Raw genomic sequence first — 24,215 nt, 5'->3', positions numbered from 1 at the left:
CTGTTATGTAAATCTAAGCAAAAGAAGTTAATGACTCCCTCTAAGGCAGCAAGATGAATGACCAGGTTTCAATCAAATGAACAGCTGTACAAACTTTATCTGCAAACTAATTGCATAGGTTTCAGTGAAAGGATTTGAGCTCTATTCCAGTGGCACAGATGTGGCAAATACAACGACAGGCTGTGCAGAACCCTCTTGTTGGCAAAAACTCAGGAAAAGAAAGACACTTAGATCTAGAAACTGTTCTCAGTAATGGCATTTAGTGAAAAAGCTGAAGAGAAGGAGTTAACTAAGCTAACTTGTTCAAAGGTGGATAAAAGCATACATGGATTTCACGCAAAACATTTATGGAAACCTTCCTCAGAAGACATTTAAATCAAGAATCTTTGGGGTTAACTAAGTCATGTAGGGTAACAATAATAAAATGAAAACTGAGATTGGTTTAAAGAAAGTCTGGAGAAAATTGTTAAAGCAGTAGTTATTTAAAAAAAGTAAATAGGTTAATGAAAGCATGGAAGAGGGTTCATAGTAGGATGTCCCAAGGCTCAAATTCTCAACAGACTGATGCTTAGCATTCATTAAGAATTTAGTGAAGGGATGACATTTAACAGACAACCATAAATACATCAGTATCAGTGAGAACAGAAATTTTACCAAAAGGACTGGAGAGAAAGTTGGCCACGCTAAAGAAGACAAATTTTAATTTAGACTTTCAAGATAATTTAAATTGGGAAGAACAGTCTAATCTACTTTTGCACACTGAGCTACTTAGCCAGTTTTTGCAAAACTCTGATATTTAATCTACCTCTCTGTTTCTCTTTTTATCCCCTGACAGCCTAATCACTGTTGGTTGCATTTGATGGTGCCTGAATTTTCAAGGAGTCTGCATAATCTTCTCCAGAAATTTTCAGATATTTCAGATATGTCTGATGTTTTAAGCAACTATTCAATCATCAATAATCTCACAAGGATAATTAATGATCTTATGGCATGCCTAGCTTTTGATAAAAATAAGGTAATCTTATACAGAGTTTCTACTTTTATGCTGGATATTTTTATTTGAACTTTCTGTTGCACAGTACTCAGTAATAGTTTAAAAATGTCCAAAGCTTCATTAGATTTGTTCTCATTTCTATTCCTGTACATCTGAAATCCTACTTTGTTTAGAAATGCACTGAGTACACTGTGCTAACGTTGGCTAGTCGTTATCTCCTGTTTCAAAGTAAAATGGCTTACAAGGAATTACAGTATATACAATGACCTGTGTACAGTTACTTAAGTAGTCAAAAATGTAACCATCATCTTTAAGATAGTTAATTCATTCTGGTCTGTTTGAAGCTGGCAGAAATCTTCCTTGTGCATCCAGTTTAAATTATTCATTTTGTTAGTGATCCTAATGTAAATTTAAAGATGACGTGGTTGAAGCTATTAATATACTCTTAATATGTATCACAGTGTGTGAAGTTCTGAAAGCTTCACCATGGTTTAATGAACTTTTTTATACAAAGACACAGCAGACTAGAGGATATCGGCCCATTTCCATGTGTTTCTGGATTCCCACAGCAGCTGGAAGGATTCCAGGAGTCCCACTCAAGAAACGTCTGATTCTCTTGTGTGAAAATGATGGAGAAAAACACCCCTAACTTTCTAATCCCTTACCCAGCTCTAACCAGTCTATCCATAATTAAAAATAAGTTCTGTAGTCGAAGGTTGTGTCCCACTGAACAGAATGGGCAAAATCTGTCATGTTCTGTAGGGCAAGGATTTCATCTTCCATATACATTTATTTTTGTCAAGTAAGTCCTTAGCTGTTCTAATTGCACCTTTTTAACATCCAGAATGAATCAAGCGGACTAAAACACTCAATCTTATTTAGAGTGGCATAACTTTGTAACCTTGTCATATATTGGCATTATATTGCTGAAAGTGTTTAGACATTCCCTACCTTTCCATTTCAAACTGAATTCTGTCCAATCATCTTCAATGTATCTCTTTTTTCTTTTTTTTTTCTCCTATTCTTGTCCTGATGATTCAAAGCACTCAGATGGGATGTGGTTGGGGAAGAGGAATTTTATTTTCTAGAATGAAGAAGTAAATATCCTGTAATTCAGAGAAACTACTAGCTATTGATTTCCTCAGAGAAGAATGATCTTAGGTCTAGTACTTTCAGCATTAAACATAAAATAATTTTGGAGCCAAAACTAGGAAGTTTTCCCTAGTACATACTTAACCCATGTTCTTACCACTGTCCTCCTTCTTGGGAGTACAGTGTAACCCCAGGACAAATTCGCCTTGCTGGCATAAGAAACAGTTGTTACGAAAGCCAGAGTCAGGTAAAAAGGCAAAAAGAAGATAACCATCAATGATCTTAACAAGACCTCAATCTTGTTGTTTAGTCTGGCATAACATACTTGTCTGTTAGAACTCAAAGTAATTGGGCTTCCTTGTTTATAGTCCTGCTCTTATTTTTAGGTACACTATCAGGGATCTCAGCCTGCTTCTGTGCAGTAGTGTATCCCAGCTATTGTACTCTGTTCCCTGTACTCTTATGACAATAGCTATGATTGTGTTGTGTTCCTGTGTTCAGATTAAAAGGATCATGTGGAACATGGCAAAGTAATGTGAAGTCAAGGTAATTTTTTTAATGAGGGAAATAAAAAAAAAAGTCTCTTAATTTTCAGCATAGGATGGGAGACTGCCTTTCATTCCTTGGCAATTTTACAACACTGGATTAATAATTTATTTCTATTTGCAAAGCTAATTTGAAATCCTCAGATTAGAGGGCTTGTATGTTTTATGAAGATTGTATACAGCAAATTTGGTCTTCTGCAGGTTAAAAATTTAAACTATTTTGTGTCATCTTTGGATACGTTTATCATCTGTTGAGGTGCTGAAATGAGCATCTCTCTTGACCTACTTTCAAGCTGAATTCTATATTCTACCCTAGGATTTTGTAAAAGAAAATGGTCACCTTTATGAAGAAGGTCGCTTCATTCCTGAGGTTTTTTTTAGGCACTTTAATAGTACCATTGAGGTCTACAAGGAGTTTGCAGACACATTGGATAAGAATGACTGCATTCTGCCTTCAACAGTAGAAACACCAGAGAATGGTAAGATGGCTCTCATTTTGGGGAACAGATTCTAGGTAGATATAACTGGGTGATTTTCCTTTGATTTCAGAGATGCTAAGGATCTGATGCTATACCTCCATGTCTCCTTTTTACTGACAGTTAAAATTACTACCAACACCAAAGCTTGTATTTCTGTTCTAGGTCGAGTTCTATCTGGCAGTAAAACTAGTGCCATCGTTCCTACTACATCATTCCTTAATATAATCCAAATAACCTTGCAATACTCTGCTCTGTTTCTTTTCACCCCAAATATACCCTGGATCATCTTTTTACATTGTTCTTCTTATCTTCTATTAATGCTCTATTTAATTTTTATAAGGCAGTAAAGGAGCCTAAGATTACACTACTGAAAGGATAGGAAGCTAGGACAAGTTGTAAATTGCAGCAGCCTCAAGTCACCATATTGATCCCACCCCTCCTGAAAAGGGCCATGTTTACTTAATTTAAAAATTTTAACAAGCTCAAGTCAGGCTCCTGCAGTTCATTCTCATCCTTCCAGTAAATGGAGGTTTTGTATTCTCTTTTGTTTTACTCTCTCTAGTGACAGCTATTAGCTTTTTAATTAGGGCAACATATCCAGTTGCACAGTTACACCAGTAGTAACTAGAAGCAGATCAGTGCCATAACCTAAGAACTTGTTTAAAGCAATTGCTTTTCCAGAATAGCTATTCAGCAGCAGCTCAGTGTGTAGACACATCTGCCTCTTAATAAGACTGCCTTTTTTGGCTTAAGCCACTTTATAAACAGCCCTGTAGCCAGATTTTTAAAACAGCCCTATAGCCACATCAGAGTAGCCCTATAGCCCATCATCTTACATAGAGGGAACTGTATTTTAAGTTACATAATGCTGACACACTCATTTTCTATTTAGATTCCAGAGTCGCTGTCACAAAAACATTTTTGTTTCCTCCTGTTGCTGCCAGCTCCCTTAGGAATGACAGCATTGGCAGTAACACTAGCAGTAACAGTAAGTACAAGTGATTGAATTAATATATGTGTCTCCATTTTGTTCTGGTAGCTGGTTGTTACGAGAGCTCAGAGGAAAAGAATGTCATTAATTGTGCAAATTAATGGGAAGTTACTTGTGCCTGATGGTGTACCATGTGTTTCTCAGCTGTCATACCGAAATGCAATGAACTTAGCATCTCTAAATTTTGATTAGATATCAAGTTACAATGATGTGACAGCTCTCTACAACTTGGAGAGGGCAGGTCTCTTCGTTTTGGCTGTCGTGAGGTCTCACTAGTCATATGGCCTCAGCAAACTTGGCTGTCCCAGACACCTCATTTTTAACTCTCAGAAAAAGGAGTTGCTCCAAACAAACAGAATAGTTGTCCTAAATTGGGCCCAGTGTACCCATGTGGACAAAGAGGTTGCCTGTACATTGCATTTGGAGAGTACTGTCAATTCCAAGCTTGACACCAAACCTGAAGACAGTCCCCATGTTTGCTTGCTGTAGTTGCAGTAGGACCAGCTCCACTGTCAGCATGCATTTGGTTGAGGTCAAGGACAAAGTCACCTCACTTTTGGCAGGCTGTAATCTTCTCTCTGGCATGGCCATCTCAGTGTTTGTCATCTGTCTTGGCCAGTGGATTACATGACTGGTCACTGATAGATAAGACATCCCGGAATTGTTGCTGTAAGAGCCTCAACATTACCCATCGTGAGGTCAGAAGGGGTATAGGAATCTGAGGTGAAGAGAAACAGCGAAGTTTCAGGGGCTTTTAGTTACATCATGTACAACAAGGTGAATACTCTCTGGAGCTTTCCATGTGAACAAAAGAAGCAAATTTTCCTTAGAGGTTCCTGAAATGGTGACTAAAGCTTAACCATGTTGTTGTTTCCCTTGTTCCTCTTTCCCGGACACATCAGGATAACAATGTGAATCTTTTACAATTTCCCCCTTTTACTTCACAAGCATCTATGTTATCTAAATGTATGATGATGAAGTGTGTGGCTGGTACTCCTTGTGCTTAAGGAAACATGGGCAAGGAAGCAGCCTGATGTAGCCTGGTGGGCACAATGGTAGCTCCTGATGGTGGGAAAGATGCTACTAAGATCGAGTTCTTCTCATGCTCCTTCTCTTGGGAATGTGTAATCTAGTTATTCTCTGGGGTTTTATCACCATGCATGCTACCTCTTCATTGGCTCACAGCTGCTGTCAGATTTGAAACCCTTCCTGATTGCTTTCTAATGAAGAGAAGGTCTTAAGTTGTCGTTCCCCAGAACCCTCTGAGTAGAAGGTTTGAACAAAACCCACCTTCGACTCCTGGTGCCAGCCTGCCTCTCTGGAAAACAGAAGTCTCACTGCCATAAATTCCTTGCCAAGAGGTCACAGAGCTGGCTGCAAATAACCTGATGAGCCCAGGGCCAATTATGAGGCACCAGGACAGGGCTAAAGAGCGCATACCTGTCTCTCTCAGGTCTGAACATGTGATAATTTTTGCTGTCGCTGTTAGAGGAAGAATATTCAGCTGCAGCCTGAAGCAATGGGAATGGATCAAGGAGCCAAAATAAAGACAGATAGATTACAGGAGCAGTTCAAATGAAAGGAGTTTGCCCCAGTACAGTAACAGGAGGGAAGCCTGGCAGCGCAGCAATTGTGTCTGTACTGTGGAGGGGAGTACAGAAGCAGGTTTATTAATCTTGTTTTATAACTGGAACTGATAATCAAGTAGGAAAAAAGTCTAATTAAAATAATGCAGTAAGTCGAAGAAATTGCTTGGCTGGCCATATGCTGTACAGGTGTGTTTTAACTGATTATCATTCTCTTAAGCAATTTATTGGAAAATTGGATATCAGTTAACAGCCTTATGTAGAAATGACATGAGGACTGCATGTCTGGGGCTGGGGACAGTTTGAATTTATAATCAGATTAAATTACATTAACTGGGACACTGGATGCTGACTGGTTACACTTTAGTTATTTGTTTGGAGTTTTTTGCAGGGAGGGACCTGTGGCATCTTTATTGACATCTCTGTCTTACTCCCTGAAAATGGTCTTCAGTACTGATTTTAGTTTTGTCTTGGCTTTATTGCTGAGTAAGTTTTCTTTTTTACTTAATCCCTACCTTCTTGGAAGGAACAACAATGAATAAACCTTATTACTTCCCATGTGAAGGCTCCCCAGCACAGGGGACCCTGTCTGCTGCAGTACTGTTCTCAGAACAGCACCACTAGATTCACATTTCAAAAAGGAAAATATCTGGAGAAGAGGGGAAACCTGAAAAAAGCATCTCGACACAAACTACTGCAATATTTTTCTTTTAAATTACCTTCTTTAATTTTAAACGGTTTTAAATTGAGCAATTTAAAATTAGTGGTTTCTACACCATTTAGAAGCATTCACTGTTTGCAAAAGAACCCCTCCAGATTAATAATAAATTTTGAATCTATTAATAAAGCCTGTGTAGTCAGATGACTTGAACTGCTCTTAATTCTAAATTCAACTTAGAAAAACCTGAAGTGCATCATCTAATAAAATCATTAGTGAAATAATTATCAAAGAAATTGTATATAATATAAATTAGCTAAATTATGTTTTTTTAATGTTGTTGCTACATTTGTTGAGTCATATTTCATGACTTCATTGTTATTACACAACAATAAAATTAAACTACTATAATAGAGTAGAATCTTGACTAAATCTAAACCAAAAGCCTTAACCCAACTAAGTGTAAAATGGAACAATTATCCCATTCTAATTTTTTTTTGAATGGCAATAGTGCTATTTTCATCCTTGTAATATTGACTGTAGGTCTGTGGCATATTCCCACTCCATCTTTTCCTCCATAAAATTCTCAAAACACCACCACCCACAATTTATGTAGGCTGGTTTGTTTTCTTCTGTTTGTGTTACATGACTGTAGTCCAATTTAAATTCCAATTAACTGTTTAAATCCAAGTCTAATTGGTATTTCTCTGGATCATTATACCATGCATAGTCTAGAGAATTCAGATGAGGTGGTTCCTTTGTAAAGAGCAAGTGTCAGGATAAGAAGTCTTGAGTCCTGGTCTCTTCTTTCAGTGGTTGAACCAAACAATAAATAGTAGTCTTTTTGTTTCCCATCAGATTAATCTCATGTTGCTCTGATTAAAGCTTGAATTTACTAGCTGTTACTAATACTTCTCACTCAATTTAGTGCCATGGTATTATTTATATTTTCATGGAAAGTTCTGTGTTGCTTTCTTCCATTTTTGCCTATAATTTCCCCACAATAATTTAGCTTTATTATTCAGTACTGAACAGCTCAAAGAATGTGTAAACACAGAGATCTCTATAACTGTTTTTAGGAAGAAGGTCTACTTTTATAATTAAGCAAAGAATACCATAGTTTAATTCAGTAATTGCCCAACAGTTTGAAAATGTTCACCCATGTTTTAGTGCAGTTGGTGTTGCCTTCTGTGCCTTTGTTCCTTTGTTCCAACTTTGTAGTTCATGGAAAACCCTAATGAACAGGTGAGAGCTGCTCTGCATTTTTATAGATAAGATCTTGTGGTAATTGTGTTGGAGCTGAGCAGAGATAAACTGAAAATTCCTTTGAGATATATATGGCAAAAAAATCGAGCCAGTGCTTTGAATCGTAATCAGTTGCTAAACCTACACACATGGCTCAAGGTGGGAGAGCAGCTCAATAGCTTCATTGTGCAGCTGAGTGGCTTTTAATATAAATATATTTTGTTCACATTTTAATATCCCAATGCACATGAAAACTATACATAAATCTACATCAGATGAGCTCACTTCCTAAGGGTTTCTTCCATAAGGTGCAGAGTGAGAGCTCTGAGAGGTGCTGGCCTGCTTCCACTCCGCTTTTGCACCTTGCTGGATACAGTCTATTTTAAGTGAATAATATACTAACTGCAAAGCCAGTAGTTCCTCTGGCGTTGCCCAAGGAGTTCACAAAGTTACTGATACACCTGGTTCCTCCTATTCCTTCTCCTACTCTGCCTTTACAACTGCTGGGAGTGGGAATCTTTCGGTATAGAGCTCTAAAGTTTCTAATAGAGGAAAAGGTCCCTATGGCAGGAATAAAAACCTATTGGCAGCCAGCTTGCTTTCCTTATCTCCCATTTCTTCATTAGGACACAGGTCCCCAGGAGGTTCTCCAGACTGAAAATTCTCCAACCTGTTGTGTTTTAGATGTTAGTATAAATAAAAGGCACATGAAGAAACGTGCCATAACTCATTTCATTCTCTTCAGACCTTTCAAGAGACTTTCTTCTGTACTTGAAAGTGAAATTAAATAATCTGTTGTTGTTTGCTTTTTAAGGTAGTTATGGGTTACTTAACTTTCGAATTAATTCATATACTATCAAGCTATGAAAAAAACCCTGTTGTCGTTTTTAAAAGGTAGGCTGTCACAATTTTACTGTATTTAGGCTCTGTCCTTGGGTTGCAGGTCCCCCCATGGACAGCTAATTATTAATTCAGTTTTCCATAGATGCTGAAGACAGAATTTGCACTGGAGGTATCTTCACAGAAACCAGATTTTTCCACTTCTAGATACCTTATTGTCAAGGGACCTCTTCTGTTGTCTAAGGCTCTAAAGTTTGTGAAAAATAGTGGTAGCAATGAGGGTGCTAGGCTATCACTGATCACCCTGCATACAGAACATTTCTCCAGAGGTTCATGTAAAAATCAGCATGCTTGCCATGACGTGCTGCCCAGCATTGCAGAGTAGGCAGAGGATTTCTGAGGTTATACACTCTACCATAACATGTTATCAAATAAATTATGCTCTATATGACCTGATTTCCTTTGATTTTTATTTCACTTTTCCATTTTTTCTGAAGTTTGCAGGGCAGAATCCAGAAAACATGACCAGCCCCATAGGATTTACATAATTCAGTTGTATAACTCAGCAGTCTCTCACTGGGAAGAATGGCTAATGGCATTAGGCAAATCTGTTGCATTTTTCTTGACTAGAGCACAAGAGCAATATAGGAATTTTCTTCTGAGAATATGCTGAGAATACAATTCAGATAAGTAATGACAGGAATTTTTTTTATGAGATGTTCAGGCTCTTGAAGGTCAGTTCTGCAAGCAGACCTCCTCTACGCCTAATCTGGGATGGACAGTTTGGGAAAAGATGTGCCCCTCCATTTAATTTCTGCTCTTGGTTTTAATGTCTGAGCAGACAGAGGCAGACTAATCGATAGCCTCTCTTTTTCAGCTGATGTTCAGCTCTGTAGAACTTTGTCTGCTATCTTTCCCTTCTCCTCTGTAGACAGATTTCTTTCACAGTAAGCTATCATCAGTTCTGCTTGACCAATGTTTCCTTTTAGTGTGCCAAGTCTACCAGAAGTAAAATTCAAGCCTCTGTAGTCAGAACCTAGAATTTGTAAACAGTGTATGAGATACAGAGATATATGTAGTATATGACCATATAAGATACAGACTTTTTGTTTTCTTACTTTTTAGTTCTGTCTACCATGACTCTAGAAAACACAGCTGAATTTCAGAGATAAAAAGAACATTTGTGTAAAAACTTGCAAAATGTCAACCAGAAAATCTCAGAGATTTGAAAATGAGTTGCTAGTTGATTATGAGAATGCTCCTTTCTAAGCTAAAGTGTTTTTTTAGGGGCTGTTTAATAATGTACTAAATGCACATTGCTTGATCCAGCATATCATACCATACGTGCTTAGACATTTGCCGTTTGCATGAGTCACACAAATTTCTGGTGCTATCAGTCCATTTTCTGTATCTAATCACCTACACTTTCCAAGTGCTTACCGTTTGGTTCTTTTCCTGTAATCTGACAAGATACTCACCATTTGAGCTGCAGACACCAAATCTGGAAATGAACCAAAACTGGGTGGATGGTGTCTAAACTAGCAGTCTCCTGTGGCTCGCTTTGCATTTCAGAAGGTGGATCCTAGGGTGACTCTGTAGGACTTTTCACATCCTGCTCTTGATTAAATAACTGGAGGGCCACATTTTAGTCTCAGCATGCGTACAGCTCCCTGTGAGGGGAATGGAATTGCTTGTGTACATAAAAGACTAGGATTGGGGCTCTTCTGTATAAAATGTAAAGAGCTGTCAAGAAATGGTAGCAACAAAATAACACACAGCTAGACTTCAGGGTGCAAGGGTTTGATCTTACTGAAGTCAGCGGGACCTTTCCAGACAGACATTAGAAATGAAGTCAGGCTTATTTTGTTAAATTAACCTCCCTCGAGAGGCCTCATGTTGGTCATTCATTAGTGGCAAGGCAAAGTGTCTGTCTGCAGGCAATGGGATATGTCTTATGGAACTTAAGCAAATGCACAAAGTGACAGATATATTCACTTTGTGTTACAAAATAAGACCTTTAAAAATTGATAAACCCAGAACTATGAAGTGCAGGAAAGAGAAAATTCTCTACAAATGACAAAAAGAGAACTAGTGTCGGAAGCATTCAATAAAGCTGTTTCAGAAATGGGAGGAGCATCCTTGTGGTCAAAAATTTCCTGTGAGATTTTGTGTGAAGTGCACCTCATGTACACAGCACTTCGAAGTATCTGTTCTACTATTTAAGATGCTATGTAGGTTGTGCCTAAAAGTGCTCTTGATAATAGTGTTGCCTGGAAGATAGTTTTCTGCTTTAAATCTGTCTTCACTAACAAGAACATCTGTAATTACAGAAGAGGTACTTGGCTTCATTAGCAGCTCCAGCCTGCAAGGGATCAGCATAGCACTGACATCATTGCTGTCTCTTCTTATTGGCTTTATTTTGGGAGCTATATACTGGAAGGTAAGAAATATTATGTTTAGTTTTTTACATAGTAATACTACATTTCTTAGCTAAGGGGAGGCAGGAAGAACAGAACCATTCTGCGTTTGAAAGCAAGAGACATCTCTTTTGATCTTCACTGAACTGTGTGACATGCAAATGTAAATCTGTGTTGTCAAATTCTTGAATTCCACCACCAAAGTGCAAATCCTGTCTTATCAGCATGATAGCAGTCTAATTGGAAATTAAAAACATGGGATTCTCTCAAATTCCCAGTTCTATTATATCTTGAGAAGAGGATTCTTTTGCTTTTGCTCCTTGTGCCCCTACCTACAATACAAAGGCTTTGACAGTAAAATTCTACCACTAGTAGATGTATGTTAGAGGAAAAGATTAGGCCTACATTTTACAAGATGACTTTGATATTGAAAATCTGAAGCAAACTGAAGCATACAGCAATTGTTTAGGGAGTTGTTAAAGAAAGCTGTAAAATATTTATATTTAATGCATTTTCTTCCTAGAAAACACATCCCAAATCCAGACCAGAAAGTGGTGAAACTACACAGTGTCATGACTGTCAAGAGGAAAATGAGATAAGGTATATTGTTTTACTTTATATACATATATACAAATGTAAGTTTGTCTTTGAGAGCTACTTCCTGAAGGTTTCTCTCTAGCTCTAAGACAAACACAAAAAACCCCAAACACAGGGTCTTTCTGTAGAGGCAAAATGTGTGCTTAGGGTGTGTCCTTTAATTTAAGTATAAAAATTGATATGGAGGAGGTTTCTGTATATAAAATTTTATTAACAGGACATTACCTTGACTTTATCTGTCCTTACTCCCACCGTGAGAAACGATTGCTGAGACCTATAGGGCAAGCAACAAAAAAAAGTGAATTTTGTCATTTGCTGTGTGGTGTAAAGCTAGCTTGATATTATGTAAATAAATAGAAAACAGTGCCTTCCTGGCTGTGCTTCTAAATCCTTTTAAATATTTTTTACATTAACATTTTTTATGAGCTGTCACTTTTTTACATTCTCCAGGGTATGTGTATATAAGCATCTATGTTTTCTGTGTTTTTTTTTAATTTTCATAGAAAGCTAATGAGAACTCATTCAAATCATAATAACTTCATAAGGTCATCCAGAAATTATTCATGGCCCTATTCATACTTAAAAACTGCCTTATCTAATTTTTAAAAATAAAAAATTCTGTGTAACTCAGTTAATCAAATATACCTTGGAAATAACAGTTGAAGACATTCAAAGTTGCTTGCACATGACTTGGGCAAAGAAATCTGTGAAATTCAGAAAAGGACTTAGGTATATTTTAAGTTAGAATAGTTCATGCTAAAGCATTTAGCATGGTTCAGTGGTGGACTTGGCAGTGATGGGTTAACAGTTGGACTTGATGACCTTAAAGGTCTTTTCCAACCTAAACAATTCTATGATTCTATGATTCTATTTTGAGAGTATTATTTAACCTTGTATTTCAGGGTGTTTGGTCAAATTTTAACTATGAGGGATTAAGGGAAAGATCTAACACAGATGGCAGCAGGACACATCTTCTCCTGTAGGCTTCTCACACTGTGTGAAATGCCTGGTGCTGCCTGCTGTTGAAGGCAGAAATAAGCGAGGTTCTGACCTCGCAATTTTGGTCACAGGAGTTGAAATTTTCAGTGTTTAAACTTTCTAGAATAATACATTCTTATAACAAATTTTCTTCATGTACAGTACATAGAATGGAAGACTGTATTCACCAAGTATCTTAACTGCTACATATAACTCATCCTGCACCTCATCCTCACACATATTAAAACTTGTGAAATGAAACGTGCATCTTCCTTTTAACTTCACAGGAAATATAAAACATTGTTTTATAGGAGGAAAAGAGGAAAGGGGAAACAGAACAATTAAATGCAAGAGATGGCCTTAGGAAATTTAAACAGGTTACATTCTCCATCAGACGTCTTCTTAAATACATGGCACATGTTTTTTTTCTCCCTCTTTCCTGAGAAATTTGTAATATTCCTCTACAACTAGGAAGACCTATTAGCAAACATGAATTCTAATACTTTGTGTTCTCTTTTTATTACATGTAAATGTTTTTATTGTAACTAACTGATAAAACCTTCCATTCTATTCCCTTGAAACACTAGCACTGTAGTAATAAATTACCTTATTTTTTCAGTATGTTGCAGCAAAAAGAAAAAGAACATCTACAAGTGTAGCTGTTGCTTTTTCTCCCTCAACACTGTTACTGTTTCGTGTATTGGTAAGTTGCTACAGTTGAGAGTCTTACCATAGGCTTAATAACTTTTGGCTGCTGAAATATAAAGTGATTCAGAGTCCATTTTAGGAAAAAAATAAAATAAAATAAAACTTGTTATCAGTAGGCTTCATTTGTACCTAAGATATTTAGCTGCTAATGTAATTAATCCTGTATCATTAGTTTAGGCATTTGACTTTTAACCTGAATGTTACAAAATGAAATATGCCGGAATTCCAAAATGAAGGACAGCTACTGCTTCTCCTTTTTGGCATGAGACCCGATATGGAGAAGTCTTCAGCTGTTGTCCTACATCTGTTTCAAAGCAGCGTGACCCAAAAAACACAATTCTTAAACTAGCAGGTTAGTGTAGGAGAACAGGCCAAGTAGAGCTGAGCTTCTATTAATTGTTTACTCAGCACAGTTTGCAGTCTCTGTAGCCTTATCAGCATCATTCTTGGTTTAGTATGTAAGAGTGAGCAGCAAAGGCAAGTAAGCTTCCTCAGTCCCAGCTGTCCTATGCAGAACAGTGCATGTTTCTGGCAAGGGGCTTCTTACCACAGGACTTGTGGTGTACTTAACCCACAGCGTCTCTGGCAAGGGTCTGGAAGACTCAGGCAGCGCTAAGTGCTTCATTTTATCGTGTGGGTGGAAAAAGCAGTGTAAGAGTATAACAGGGAATCCAGGTTTTACAGTTTATCCTGTAGCAGTCACTTTCAAGTGCATTCCAGAGTGTTCGTTGTGATCTAGTTAGCTACAACTTGAGAGATTTTCAGTCTCCTTAACTGCTTTGTTTTAACATCTGCTCACTGAAAAGGGAAATCATCACTGCATTGGACAAGTCATTTGATTTTTCAAAAGATGTAAACTCAGTTTGATATTGGCTTGTCCAGATGACTTCAAAGGGAAGTTTGCTGCCAGAGATTACCAGATACCAAAATGCACAAACATAACAGTTCTGTAAAACCATGAGAGTTGTTTCATCACTATTGAGGACATCAATGAGCTTTTGCAGGCAAGTGTGTTCTTGGACCAGGAAAGTACATCTTATAACAGTAATTGTTTCAGAATAAAGGAATGTCTATGCAAGTGTCATTGAATTTACCTATTTCCAAAATTATAAGAAAAAATGTCTATGTTATATGTCTGTGAAAAGCTCTACTGTTTAGTAATACAGAGAGGAAAACTAAACAGCAAAATTATAATTTCTGTTTTTCTCTTCAGGCAGGTAACAGTTCCATGTTCGCTTCATAAATGAAGCAGCTTTAAGCACATTCGTATTCCTTCTGGAGTGACAGACTGAGTCTGCATCTGTTGTTGCTGCCCATGACTCCATAGACATGATATAGAAATGAGGACAATTTGTGTTTGTTACTGTGAAACCAACACTGAATTGAACAACGACAAGAAGAGTGTGCACTTAGCAGGACTGTATCTCATGTGAATATCTACCTTGTTTGGCATTTGGGGATTTTTAATTGCATTAATACTTGCAGCTGACTTTGGCAAACAAAATACATGTCCTGAACAAAAAGCATCTTTCAAATGCCTCCAACTATGTGTAATCATTCAAAGTCATAAATACCTTTGCATCCTTAATTTAAGTTCTGTGTCCTCTACCTTACCTTCAGATGGAGTTCTCTGAACTGACAGAAAATGCAGAAATGGATACAGATAACATACTCTTCAATATTGTATATAAAGCTTGAAAGCAAAGTCATGCTACAGATCCTTATTCTCGCCTTTTACTTATAAGGAGCTGTGTTTATGCCTGGGAAAGGTTGTGTGTACAGCAACATGTGGTCTCAGTCGGGTGCCAGGTGGCTGGTTGCCCATCCCAGAAAGCCTCAAGAATTCATCAGCATTGGTGGTCTCTGTTCAGGAGAAGCAAATACTGGATGAAGACAAAGTAAACAGGAGGTGAATGTACCTCATGGAGTTTCGAAGCATTAAGAGTATGCTGGGTATGTGAACACTGGTGAAATTTCCAGACATGCCAAGGGAAGGAAAAGTAAAGAGTCTGAATTGCGTTCAAACATCAGAATAAAGACAAACCCATGAAATGCATTTTAAATGCTGAAGATGCATGCCGTTGATACCTTGTCTTTAAATGTATAGCATAGAAAATATGAAAGATCCTGAGAGTGTATTTAGCTTTTACTTACATCAGCTGTAATTAATGTTTGTGTTGTGTTTTAAATGATTAATAAGCTTTAATATCCTGTCATTCTCCACCCTTAAAGTTAATTCTCTCAAAACAAAAGAGAAAGGCTTTATTTCCCACTTGTCTTCTGCATCTATTGCTGTTATAGCATCTGTGGAATCTGTACAGGACTGATGTACAGACATGCATTTTCAAGTAAATCCTAAAAATACCGTGGTAAAAGTTACAAGTGTAGTTGTGCATCTTTTCATCCTGGCTCTTTCCAGATAATGGGTATGAATTATTTATCTGTATTAGGGGTTTGTACTTCAAGAAGGTAAAGGTGGCTCACTTCAGATGACAAACTGTCATCTGTCATCAAACTGACCAGGTCAGCAAGAGTTTTAGTTCAAGTAACTTGAAAACTTAAAAAAACAAAAAACCAGCACCCTTTTTATGTTTCACATAAAGTTGGAGTTCTCTTTAAAGTATATCGTTACTTAATTTTTTAAGAATTCTTATGGAAATTTTAATCATCTGCTGAATTCTCTGAGAACCATGCATAAAAAGATTATGACATACATATAAGATATACGTGCACGCGTGTGTGTGTTTATTATTGGTAAAACTGATTCATCTTTCATACTTCCCAAAAGAAAAAAACCTCAAAACCTTACTATGTTTGATGACAGAGTTTATGTGTGCATGTAGCTACATTGCATGGAATTTTGACCCTACTGAAATCAATGTAAAAGCTTCTTGTGAATTTACTGATACAAGGATTTGATCATGGGGAACTATTTTTTATTTGTACTGAGGCCTTTTTGCACTTCCTGGGGGTCAGAAAAGGGTCCTCAGGTGCTTCTCAGCTGGTATAAATTAGCATAGGTCCATTAACATTAACAGAGCTTTGGAGTTTGCATCATCTGAGGAACTTCTCTTCGACTAGATCAAAAGAAGCTTAATGTGAGAATTAGGCTTCGTTTTTATTCAGAAGATGCTGGAGTACTCACCACTACTTATAAGTAATCAAGGTTGCTCATCACTTCTAAAAAGCAAGTGCATTGCAAATTTTAGCTCTAGAAAAATCAAACAGAATTCCCCATCCACAGCTCAGTCTCATTTGACATCATTGTGTAGCTCTTTACTCACAAGGCCCTCACACTTTGTGTTTCAAACTTATTTAAGAGTTATCCTGAAAGAAATGTCAGCATGACCTAATTGATGGGAAATTTGCACCTTATTGGTAATGCGGAGAATAACTGCATATTGATTTTGACAGAGTGGAAAAGTATCCACAGTAAATGGAAGCAATTATCCTTACACATTTTACAAAAACCTTAAATACTTCATGTTGCTATACAATACATTCTCAAAGCAAGCTTGTGCATTTGAAGTTTTACAGTATTTTTCTTAGATTCAGTTAAACAAAAATCTTGTATTTATTAATGTTCTTTGTTCATAAGAATGTTAGTTTTCCTAAATGAGTTTTTTCCAGAAAATCAATAATGTTGCACATTGGTGTGCCCCAAATTATACTTTGATATTCAAAATGCACAATGTTTTAGGGTCCTTAGTCTACTGTTCAATACTAAAGAAAATATCAGTTGTAAATTGAAACATACATTAAACCCAGATAGACTGCTGCAAAATGTTCACCTTCCAAGAGTAACATCTTAAAATAGTAGCTAAGTCACTTTCAAGTAATGTCAGATACTTTAGTCTCTTCTGGGGAGCAAGGCAAATTTAAGGCTACATGAGAACAGAAAGAAAATACATGTATAAACCTTCCAAGTTCACATCACGCACAGTGTTCTTTGAATATGCATCGAAGTAGTATGACGCATGGAGTACCAGAACTGTTGTTGGAGCTCATGGCTTTCCTGTTCTTCCTGCCCCCTTTTGAGAAATCTGAACAAAACATTGGGTGTTCTCAATCAGTTTTCAAAGCAGAAGGACACTTTTAGACATTCATGGATACAGTGGATGGCATGACACTTGGAAATGTGATCGTGAAATTATTTGAAAATTTCTGTGCCCAGTTTGTCTACCCATTGAGGAGGCCCTTACTTCAGATGTAGTGAAATTTTGAAAGCCTATTGGCTTGTGAGACATCTTTGAAATCTATGGAAACAGAATAACTTACTGTTCAGTGGGAGCAGTGATGGCAGAACTAGTCCTTTAATTGCTTCTTTATCCAGTTGTAAGCTATTTAACTTCTGAGGAGTGATCAGTTTTCCAGTCTTCTTTTGGGGTAGACACAGCCCATGCATTAACGCAGTTAGAAGATGAACGCCCTTTCTCTTAAAACGAAATTGGGGAAAAGCAAGTGGTGTATTTTTTTATACAAAAGTCAACCAAATTTGGTTTTCAGATATCTGTGGCTTTGTGAGAAAGTAACATTTTTAGGTTTCCTTTGGACTAGTAGAATTTTGCATGCAATTAATAGTGGCCTTGTGAGAATAAAAAGCAGATAGTGATATACTGAGTAACTCAATGTATTACTTTAGATGTGTGTTTACTTGAATAAATTAATGGTACGTATTTCATCAGAGGGTCATTTTATAAGTAAGCTTATAAAATGTGCTATACTATGGAGTATGTGTACAACCTGCACATTTTTTAGATTCTGATCTTCACCAGCTGCTTTCTCTGTTGCTCTCTCGTTGTAATACACTGAAACTGTTCAGTACCCACAATACAACTATTAAATTGAAAAGCTAACTGTATATATAAAACACAGATATTTTGAGTTAGATTTACATTTAAGAGTTATCCAACATTCTTCAATTCAGGAATTTGATTCAACTGTCTGTTAAATGCAGATCTACAGTAATGGTGGCATGTTGCTATTATGTTATCAAAATGATGGAACGCGGAAACTTCAGACTCTTTAGTGATAGAGACACAGATGTTTGCTGGTTGTATCATGGGCAAATTCATTTATTTCAATGTAAATGTCAGCACAGTCTTGCATAGTTACATTCTGACTGAAGGTAATCAACAAAGTTTATAAAATGTGATGTGTATGTATATATGTGTCCTCTTAAAGATAGTTTTTTCCCTGATCCTTTTTTATACCAGTTAAAATTTGGAATTTACATTATATACATATACTTTATTGTTCTAAATAAAGATATTATGCACTGCCAAATAATTAATATATTGCTTTGTGTCAGTCCCATTTAAGACCTTTTTTTAAGTCCTGTCAAATCCTGGAAGAATTTTCTGCCAGAATGCATGCTACTAGATGCAGACTCCTTCATAATATATTTCATTTCTTAATCATGCATTTTGATATGTCCTTGTTATCAGCCTCTGGTGCTGATCCATAGTGTATCTGTGATTATGAAAATCATTCCAACTTCAGAATTAAAAATTCCTTGTAGCTCCTTAATGAGCTTGAATTTTTTTTGTGCCCTGCTTTAGGCAGTTTTTCACATCCCATTCTTGCTATTAGCCACATATTGTGATTTTAATTTAATTTACCACTAAAAAGTCTGAATGTTGTTGACGCACTTCTTTTGCACTAAGTGGCATTTACCAATTCAAAAATTTATTACAAATAACAGTTTTCCAGCTGAGACCAGAGCTTATCCTGTAAGGATGGCATCCTGCCTTTCAGATTTCAGCAGTTTATTGTGGCTTTTCAGTAAGAAGCCCAGGATTGGGGATGAGATCGGGAGGAAAAACTGATCTGCTCAGGGAGCTCTGGCACCTCTCCCCTCCTGAGAGCCAGTGAAAGGACTCCAGCATAAGAGGAAGAGATAAATGTGCTGAGGCTGTCAACCTACCTCAGAGACATGTAAGGAGCCTTGGACAAGAAGTGAAGCTGCAGTAGGCAGATATAGGGGGTTTACAAATGGGAGTGAGGTACAGACAGAACTGATGAGAAGGAGCAGAGAGCAGGGTTAATGGGCTGGGAGACAGGGGAACAGGATTTGGGGATGGCAGAATTTAGGACATGGACAAGAATGAGAGCTGTGGCTATTGGTCTGGATACAGCAAGAAGTGCAGAGCTGATGGGCTTGAAGAAGGCCATGGAGCAGCAGGGCTCTGCACTGATGGTGTAGCAGAAGTCATGGCCTGAGGAGCAACACTGGTGGCTCAGGTGGGTCTGAGGTACGATGGCCACTCAGTCCTGCTAGGGCTAGGTGAGCACCACATAGCTGCAGCGGCTGGAGATCAACATATTTCATGTGGAAACCAGCATTAATGTAACAAAAAGGAGGCAGACTTGACCTGGAAGTTCAGAAAGGCAGAATTAACAGCAGAGTACCTCAGAATGAGATGTGAGAGCTCTCGGCTAACAAAACGGCTCTCGCTGAAGTCAGGAGCTGGTAATTGTAACATACACAGATAGAGTAAAGTGTAAGTAAGAGTGAAAGTGTGGGAAAACAGATGTAACTCTGCACCCAAAGAGACACCAACATAATGTTTTTGGTAGTCTGACTTACAATTTTTGGTGCCTTACACAATGCTGACTAACTACTCCCCCACCACCACCAGCACTTAATCTGAACCTTGGAGATTTAAATGTGCTAAAGGATCAAGAGTAATATTTACCTTCAGTTTTCCAGTATCAGCGTCTCCAAAATAATTAATATAAACATCTTGTTCAGTGGACAAAACCAAAAGCAGTCTTTGTCCAAGGCATGTTATAACTTACTTTTTCTTGATAGCAATACATTTGAACAGCCTAACACTTCCGTGAAATGACAGTATTTTAGATCAGCTGGATATGTGCCCACTCCACATACACACCACATTACACTCTAGTGTAATTTTTATTCCATGTTAACAAATATGTGTTACTAACCGTATTTTTGCCCAAAGTTTCTAAATGGTAATATGTAAAGTTTTTTGTTGTTGTAGTTTTAATGAGATGGGTTGTTTCAGGATTTCACACTACATTAACAACTTATAGAACCATTTCCTTACTACTCTTCATGTAGCCGTTGATGATAAATTTTCCTCCAAAGTTCAAACTTCTCTAAAAGGGATTAAGAATAACTACACTGAAGCATGTGCTAATGCAATCAAGTTTCGTGTTGTTATGTGCTTAAAGGGAATTATTATGTGCTGGTGCGTAGTAGAAAATAAGGCTAAATTAAAGCAGACTGCCAAAAATGTGAAGAGTGAGGGAATGGAAGTTTAGCCCTCTTTTTCCTCCACCATATCCTGAGGAAAGTTATTTCAACATGTAACAGGAAAAATCCCAAGCGCGATTACAGTTCCCCTGAATTGTGGCCCTTTCTGCAAGATCCCATGATAAGCAAGCAGGAACTAAAAATACAGATTAGACTTTTTCCCGACATGAGCCTTGGGCTTCTGGCCCGTCACAATATACAGGGACAATTTTCATTCTTTTTTGGCAAAGAAGATATTTTCTTGAGCTCATGGAAAAATATTCGACTGAGATCACAAAAGGCTCTTTGTTTGTCACCAGTTCTGCTGTGCAGAATAATAGCATGATAGTAAAATTGGTCCAATTAGAGTAAAGAAGCTGCAGAGCAGAATATATAGCTTTTGTCAGTTTAAGTGACTACCCCAAGTGACAAAATGTCATCTTAGAAATTTCACCTTGTCATCTCCTACATTGTGATTGATGATTATTAGGACCCCACAGGTTATTTAATCTGTCATGTTCTTAAAGTTAAATATTTTAGACCTTCCTTTTTCTCGGCAATGCTGTCATCATTAACAAAACATAGAACAGGCTTCACCTTTAGAAATGACAAAATGGGGATGTGTCTCAAAACCAATTAATAGCATCAGTGAAGGCAGAGACATAGCATCTAAATCTTTTGAATCGCATCCCCAAGAATAATGCAATGAGTTCTTTGAGGCAGTTACTCCTTTGCCAGAAGTTGAGAAGAAAGTATCCCATCAACATGGTGGTACCACTTGGCAGTTTGTTGTTAAGTCTTGTTTCATACTGTTCCAGAGGAATCCAATTGCCTCAGTCAGTAAGCACTCTGTTCTCTTGATTTTGTTTTAAATGCTTTAACCTTTGTATCAAACAAAGAGTTGTGCAAATGAACGATGCTGTTACATGCTATGATTGAGTACTCACTATGTTTCAAATAGAATCACTGATATACAGCAAAGTTTTAAGCAGGCATACTAATGTACCTGTAATGTAGTGTGTGCATGTGTGGGGGATGGAGGGTGCTGGGAGGGAAGGAGGGGGTGTGGAGGAGGATGTCGTGTCTGAATTTAGCAAACTTTACAGGTAACTACAGTGAACTTCAATCATACACCCTGAAGGAATGGTTGCATGTTACAGAATCTCTTCACACATCCAACCCTTGGCAAGAGTGAGCCTCAGGATTACCAAGTCCCACACGCTGATCAAAAGGCTCGCTGGGAGCTCTACCCTATGCTGCACTCCCCAGCCATTGGCAGCTCAGCACCGTCACCCTTCCTGCTCTGTGGCTGCACGTGCCAGAACCACACACACCTACCACGTCCCTGGGGGCACCTCTAACAAGTCCATCTATATTTCCATATAGGCCACCAAGGTTATTTTACTGAGTCAAAATCTGGCTCCGGGTTGCATGACTCAAACAGGTCTTCTGCATTTTAACCTGGACCATAAATGGAATCTCCCCAAAGCCCCAGGTTTTCTCTCTTGCACACATAAACCTTTGTGTCCTATCACTATCCAGTCCCTCCTTCAACCCCCACCCTGACTCCCCATGCTCTCCTGTTGCGTCATACTCTGCAATTAAAGCCTCATGTATCCCAGTTGTGATTAGTAGCCCTACCGTTAGCAGTTTTTGTACAGACAGTAAACATTTGAATTAGTATTTAGGAAGAAAACACTTCAAATTGTTTAGCAAAAAGTTGGACTTCTGAAGTTGTCCCAGATGGCTTAATCTCAAAAGTTGCTATATTTGTAACTTGGATGAAACGTGAGGTCACCATTACCACCAGATGTGGACATGATACAGCTATAACTGGGGTACTGCTAGTCTGACTGCAAAGTGTACTGCACAGCTGTACACATGCAGGCTGCAAGCAGTGAAACTGCTTGCAAGAATTTCCTCAGAGAAAAAAAGAAAAGGTTATGCTGCATAGCTGTGTTAACGCTGTTTTCCCCTAAAAATATCTGCCCATCAGATTTAAGATAGAAATAGCTGGTGAAGTTAATCAGCTGCTTGTTTGTGTGATCAGTTCTCATAGGGTTCCTGTTGATAAAGCTGCCTGAACAGACTGACTGAAGTCCAACCTTTTCTTCTTGGTCTTGCTCAGACCGCTTATAGCCTGAACTCATTTTGCTGGTTTTCTTTTTGCTGCATCCCCGCCACTTCCTGCAACCCTCGCCTCTCCAACCGTGAGTAGACTCAACCCCCGCGCTCTTCCCACCCCTTACTCCGTGTCCATTACCAAACCTTGCTGTGTTGACCAAGGCTGAGGAGTTGTGTGTCTTTCCTGACCTGAGACATGCAGCGCACCTGGCCCACCACCACCTGCACCTTCTTGTGGCCGTCCAGTAGCCAGGCTTGCATGTTCTGACCAGTCAGACAACAAGAGGGAAGCATATGGCCTCGGAGGGCAAACAGCGTCCGCTGCCTCTTTACCCTGCACCAGCAGTGCAGGTCCACAGGCTGTGGAAAGCCATGCTGTGCCTGTCTTTTGCTTCCCTCTGCCCTGGTCTCAGAAGGCTTGCACTATATTTTGCACAGCAACCCTGATTTAGAGGGAGAGAGGAGCACAGCCTTGCTCCCAGCCTGGTAAGCAGGAGGTTAAGAAGCCCTTTAATTTTTCCTCCTTCCTGGGAAAGCACTTTAACTATTAAGCTATTGAGTAACAGGACATCAGTCTCCTTGTGTCCAGTGATGGGGAGCTGGGTGCCTGATATTAAAAAAAAAGAAGCAAAAAAACCCTCAACATTTCTAAAGAAAATGTAAGGATAAGTAACAATGCAGGAAGTCAGCCCAACTGAATGCAGCCAAAGATTGTTGTCAAATTTCCTGGTGGTTTTGTAAATACCATGTCTAAATATCATGACAGTGACTTAAAAATAAACGGCAAAATTTTACTTTTCTACATTTTTAAGATTAGAAAAATGTAATAACTCTGAGAAACTGTACAGTAGCAAAAAAAGTTATAGCCTTCACAAAAATGGTAATGTTTTAAATTCTACTAAATCTGCCTAGCTGTGTATATAGTGACAGCGAACAACCCAAAAAATTAAGAAAGGAACATCAAAGAAACAAATCATGTTGTACAGCAGCTCTACACTCAAGAGATCAGGTTTTGGAGGTTTGCAGGTCATTTATTTTTCAGATGCATGCAGTCTTGTGAATGATGTAATTAATACTTACTTACAGGTTCTGGAATTCTGTAACTTCTTTGGAAGGACAGAATAAGCATAAAAGAAGAGGAGACAGTAGAAAATCATTAATTCATATTAACTGGTTAATTATATGAAACTCTTGCATATAAACCACAGAATTTCACACAGGGTTCCTGAATTTAATCTGCCAATTTATAATGGACCTTGTACATTGCAAATATCCATTTAATCTGAACTGAAAGAGATATGAAAGCAAATTTACAATGCAGAAAATTATTAACTGTCATTATGTAAAAAATTAATTTCATTTCCACTTCCAACTTTTCTGTGTGGTTCTATAAAGTGATAACAGTGCTCTAATAAGGGAAGAGTTCAACTGCAGGAGACAGAGGCAGCCATAAATAAAGCATCTGAAATATCAAAACATGTCAGCTACTTGGTAAGATGTTATTCTTCTTGGAAATGTAAAAATCTGTTCAAGGAGGAAGCAGCAAAACAAGAAAACACAAGTTTTTTTCTTTGAAGAGTGTAAGATATCCTTTCTGTTCACAACCATTTTTCTGTCCTTAAATACTTCTCTGCTGTCTCAGTAAGGTAGTTAACTTACCTTCAAAGCCACCAAATAAATTTCTGAACTGAGCTTAATTC

General features: G+C 37.9%; 1 protein-coding gene across 2 annotated transcripts in view; it reads left to right on the top strand.

Moving 5' to 3' along the window:
- Positions 1 to 18,423, top strand: part of KITLG (KIT ligand) — a 56,078-nt gene extending 37,655 nt beyond the window's left edge. The window contains exons 4-10 of one of the 2 annotated variants that reach the window (XM_087767205.1): positions 836 to 1,015; positions 2,948 to 3,110; positions 4,003 to 4,098; positions 10,761 to 10,870; positions 11,371 to 11,447; positions 13,042 to 13,125; positions 14,344 to 18,423. In XM_087767205.1, the coding sequence (XP_087623331.1) occupies positions 836 to 1,015; positions 2,948 to 3,110; positions 4,003 to 4,098; positions 10,761 to 10,870; positions 11,371 to 11,447; positions 13,042 to 13,081 (666 nt within the window). In that variant the 3' untranslated portion in view covers positions 13,082 to 13,125; positions 14,344 to 18,423. The remainder of the gene's footprint in view (positions 1 to 835; positions 1,016 to 2,947; positions 3,111 to 4,002; positions 4,099 to 10,760; positions 10,871 to 11,370; positions 11,448 to 13,041; positions 13,126 to 14,343) is intronic. The other variant, XM_087767206.1, reaches the window with a different exon arrangement.
- The last annotated feature ends 5,792 nt before the right edge of the window (positions 18,424 to 24,215 follow it).

Source organism: Nipponia nippon, unplaced genomic scaffold (assembly GCF_047370975.1).
Source record: "Nipponia nippon isolate SJK-2023a ecotype South Korea unplaced genomic scaffold, ASM4737097v1 scaffold_3, whole genome shotgun sequence".
NCBI classification, from domain to species: Eukaryota; Metazoa; Chordata; class Aves; order Pelecaniformes; family Threskiornithidae; genus Nipponia; species Nipponia nippon.
Note: the sequence above shows the minus strand (reverse complement) of the source record. Positions and strands in the feature narration are given on the sequence as shown.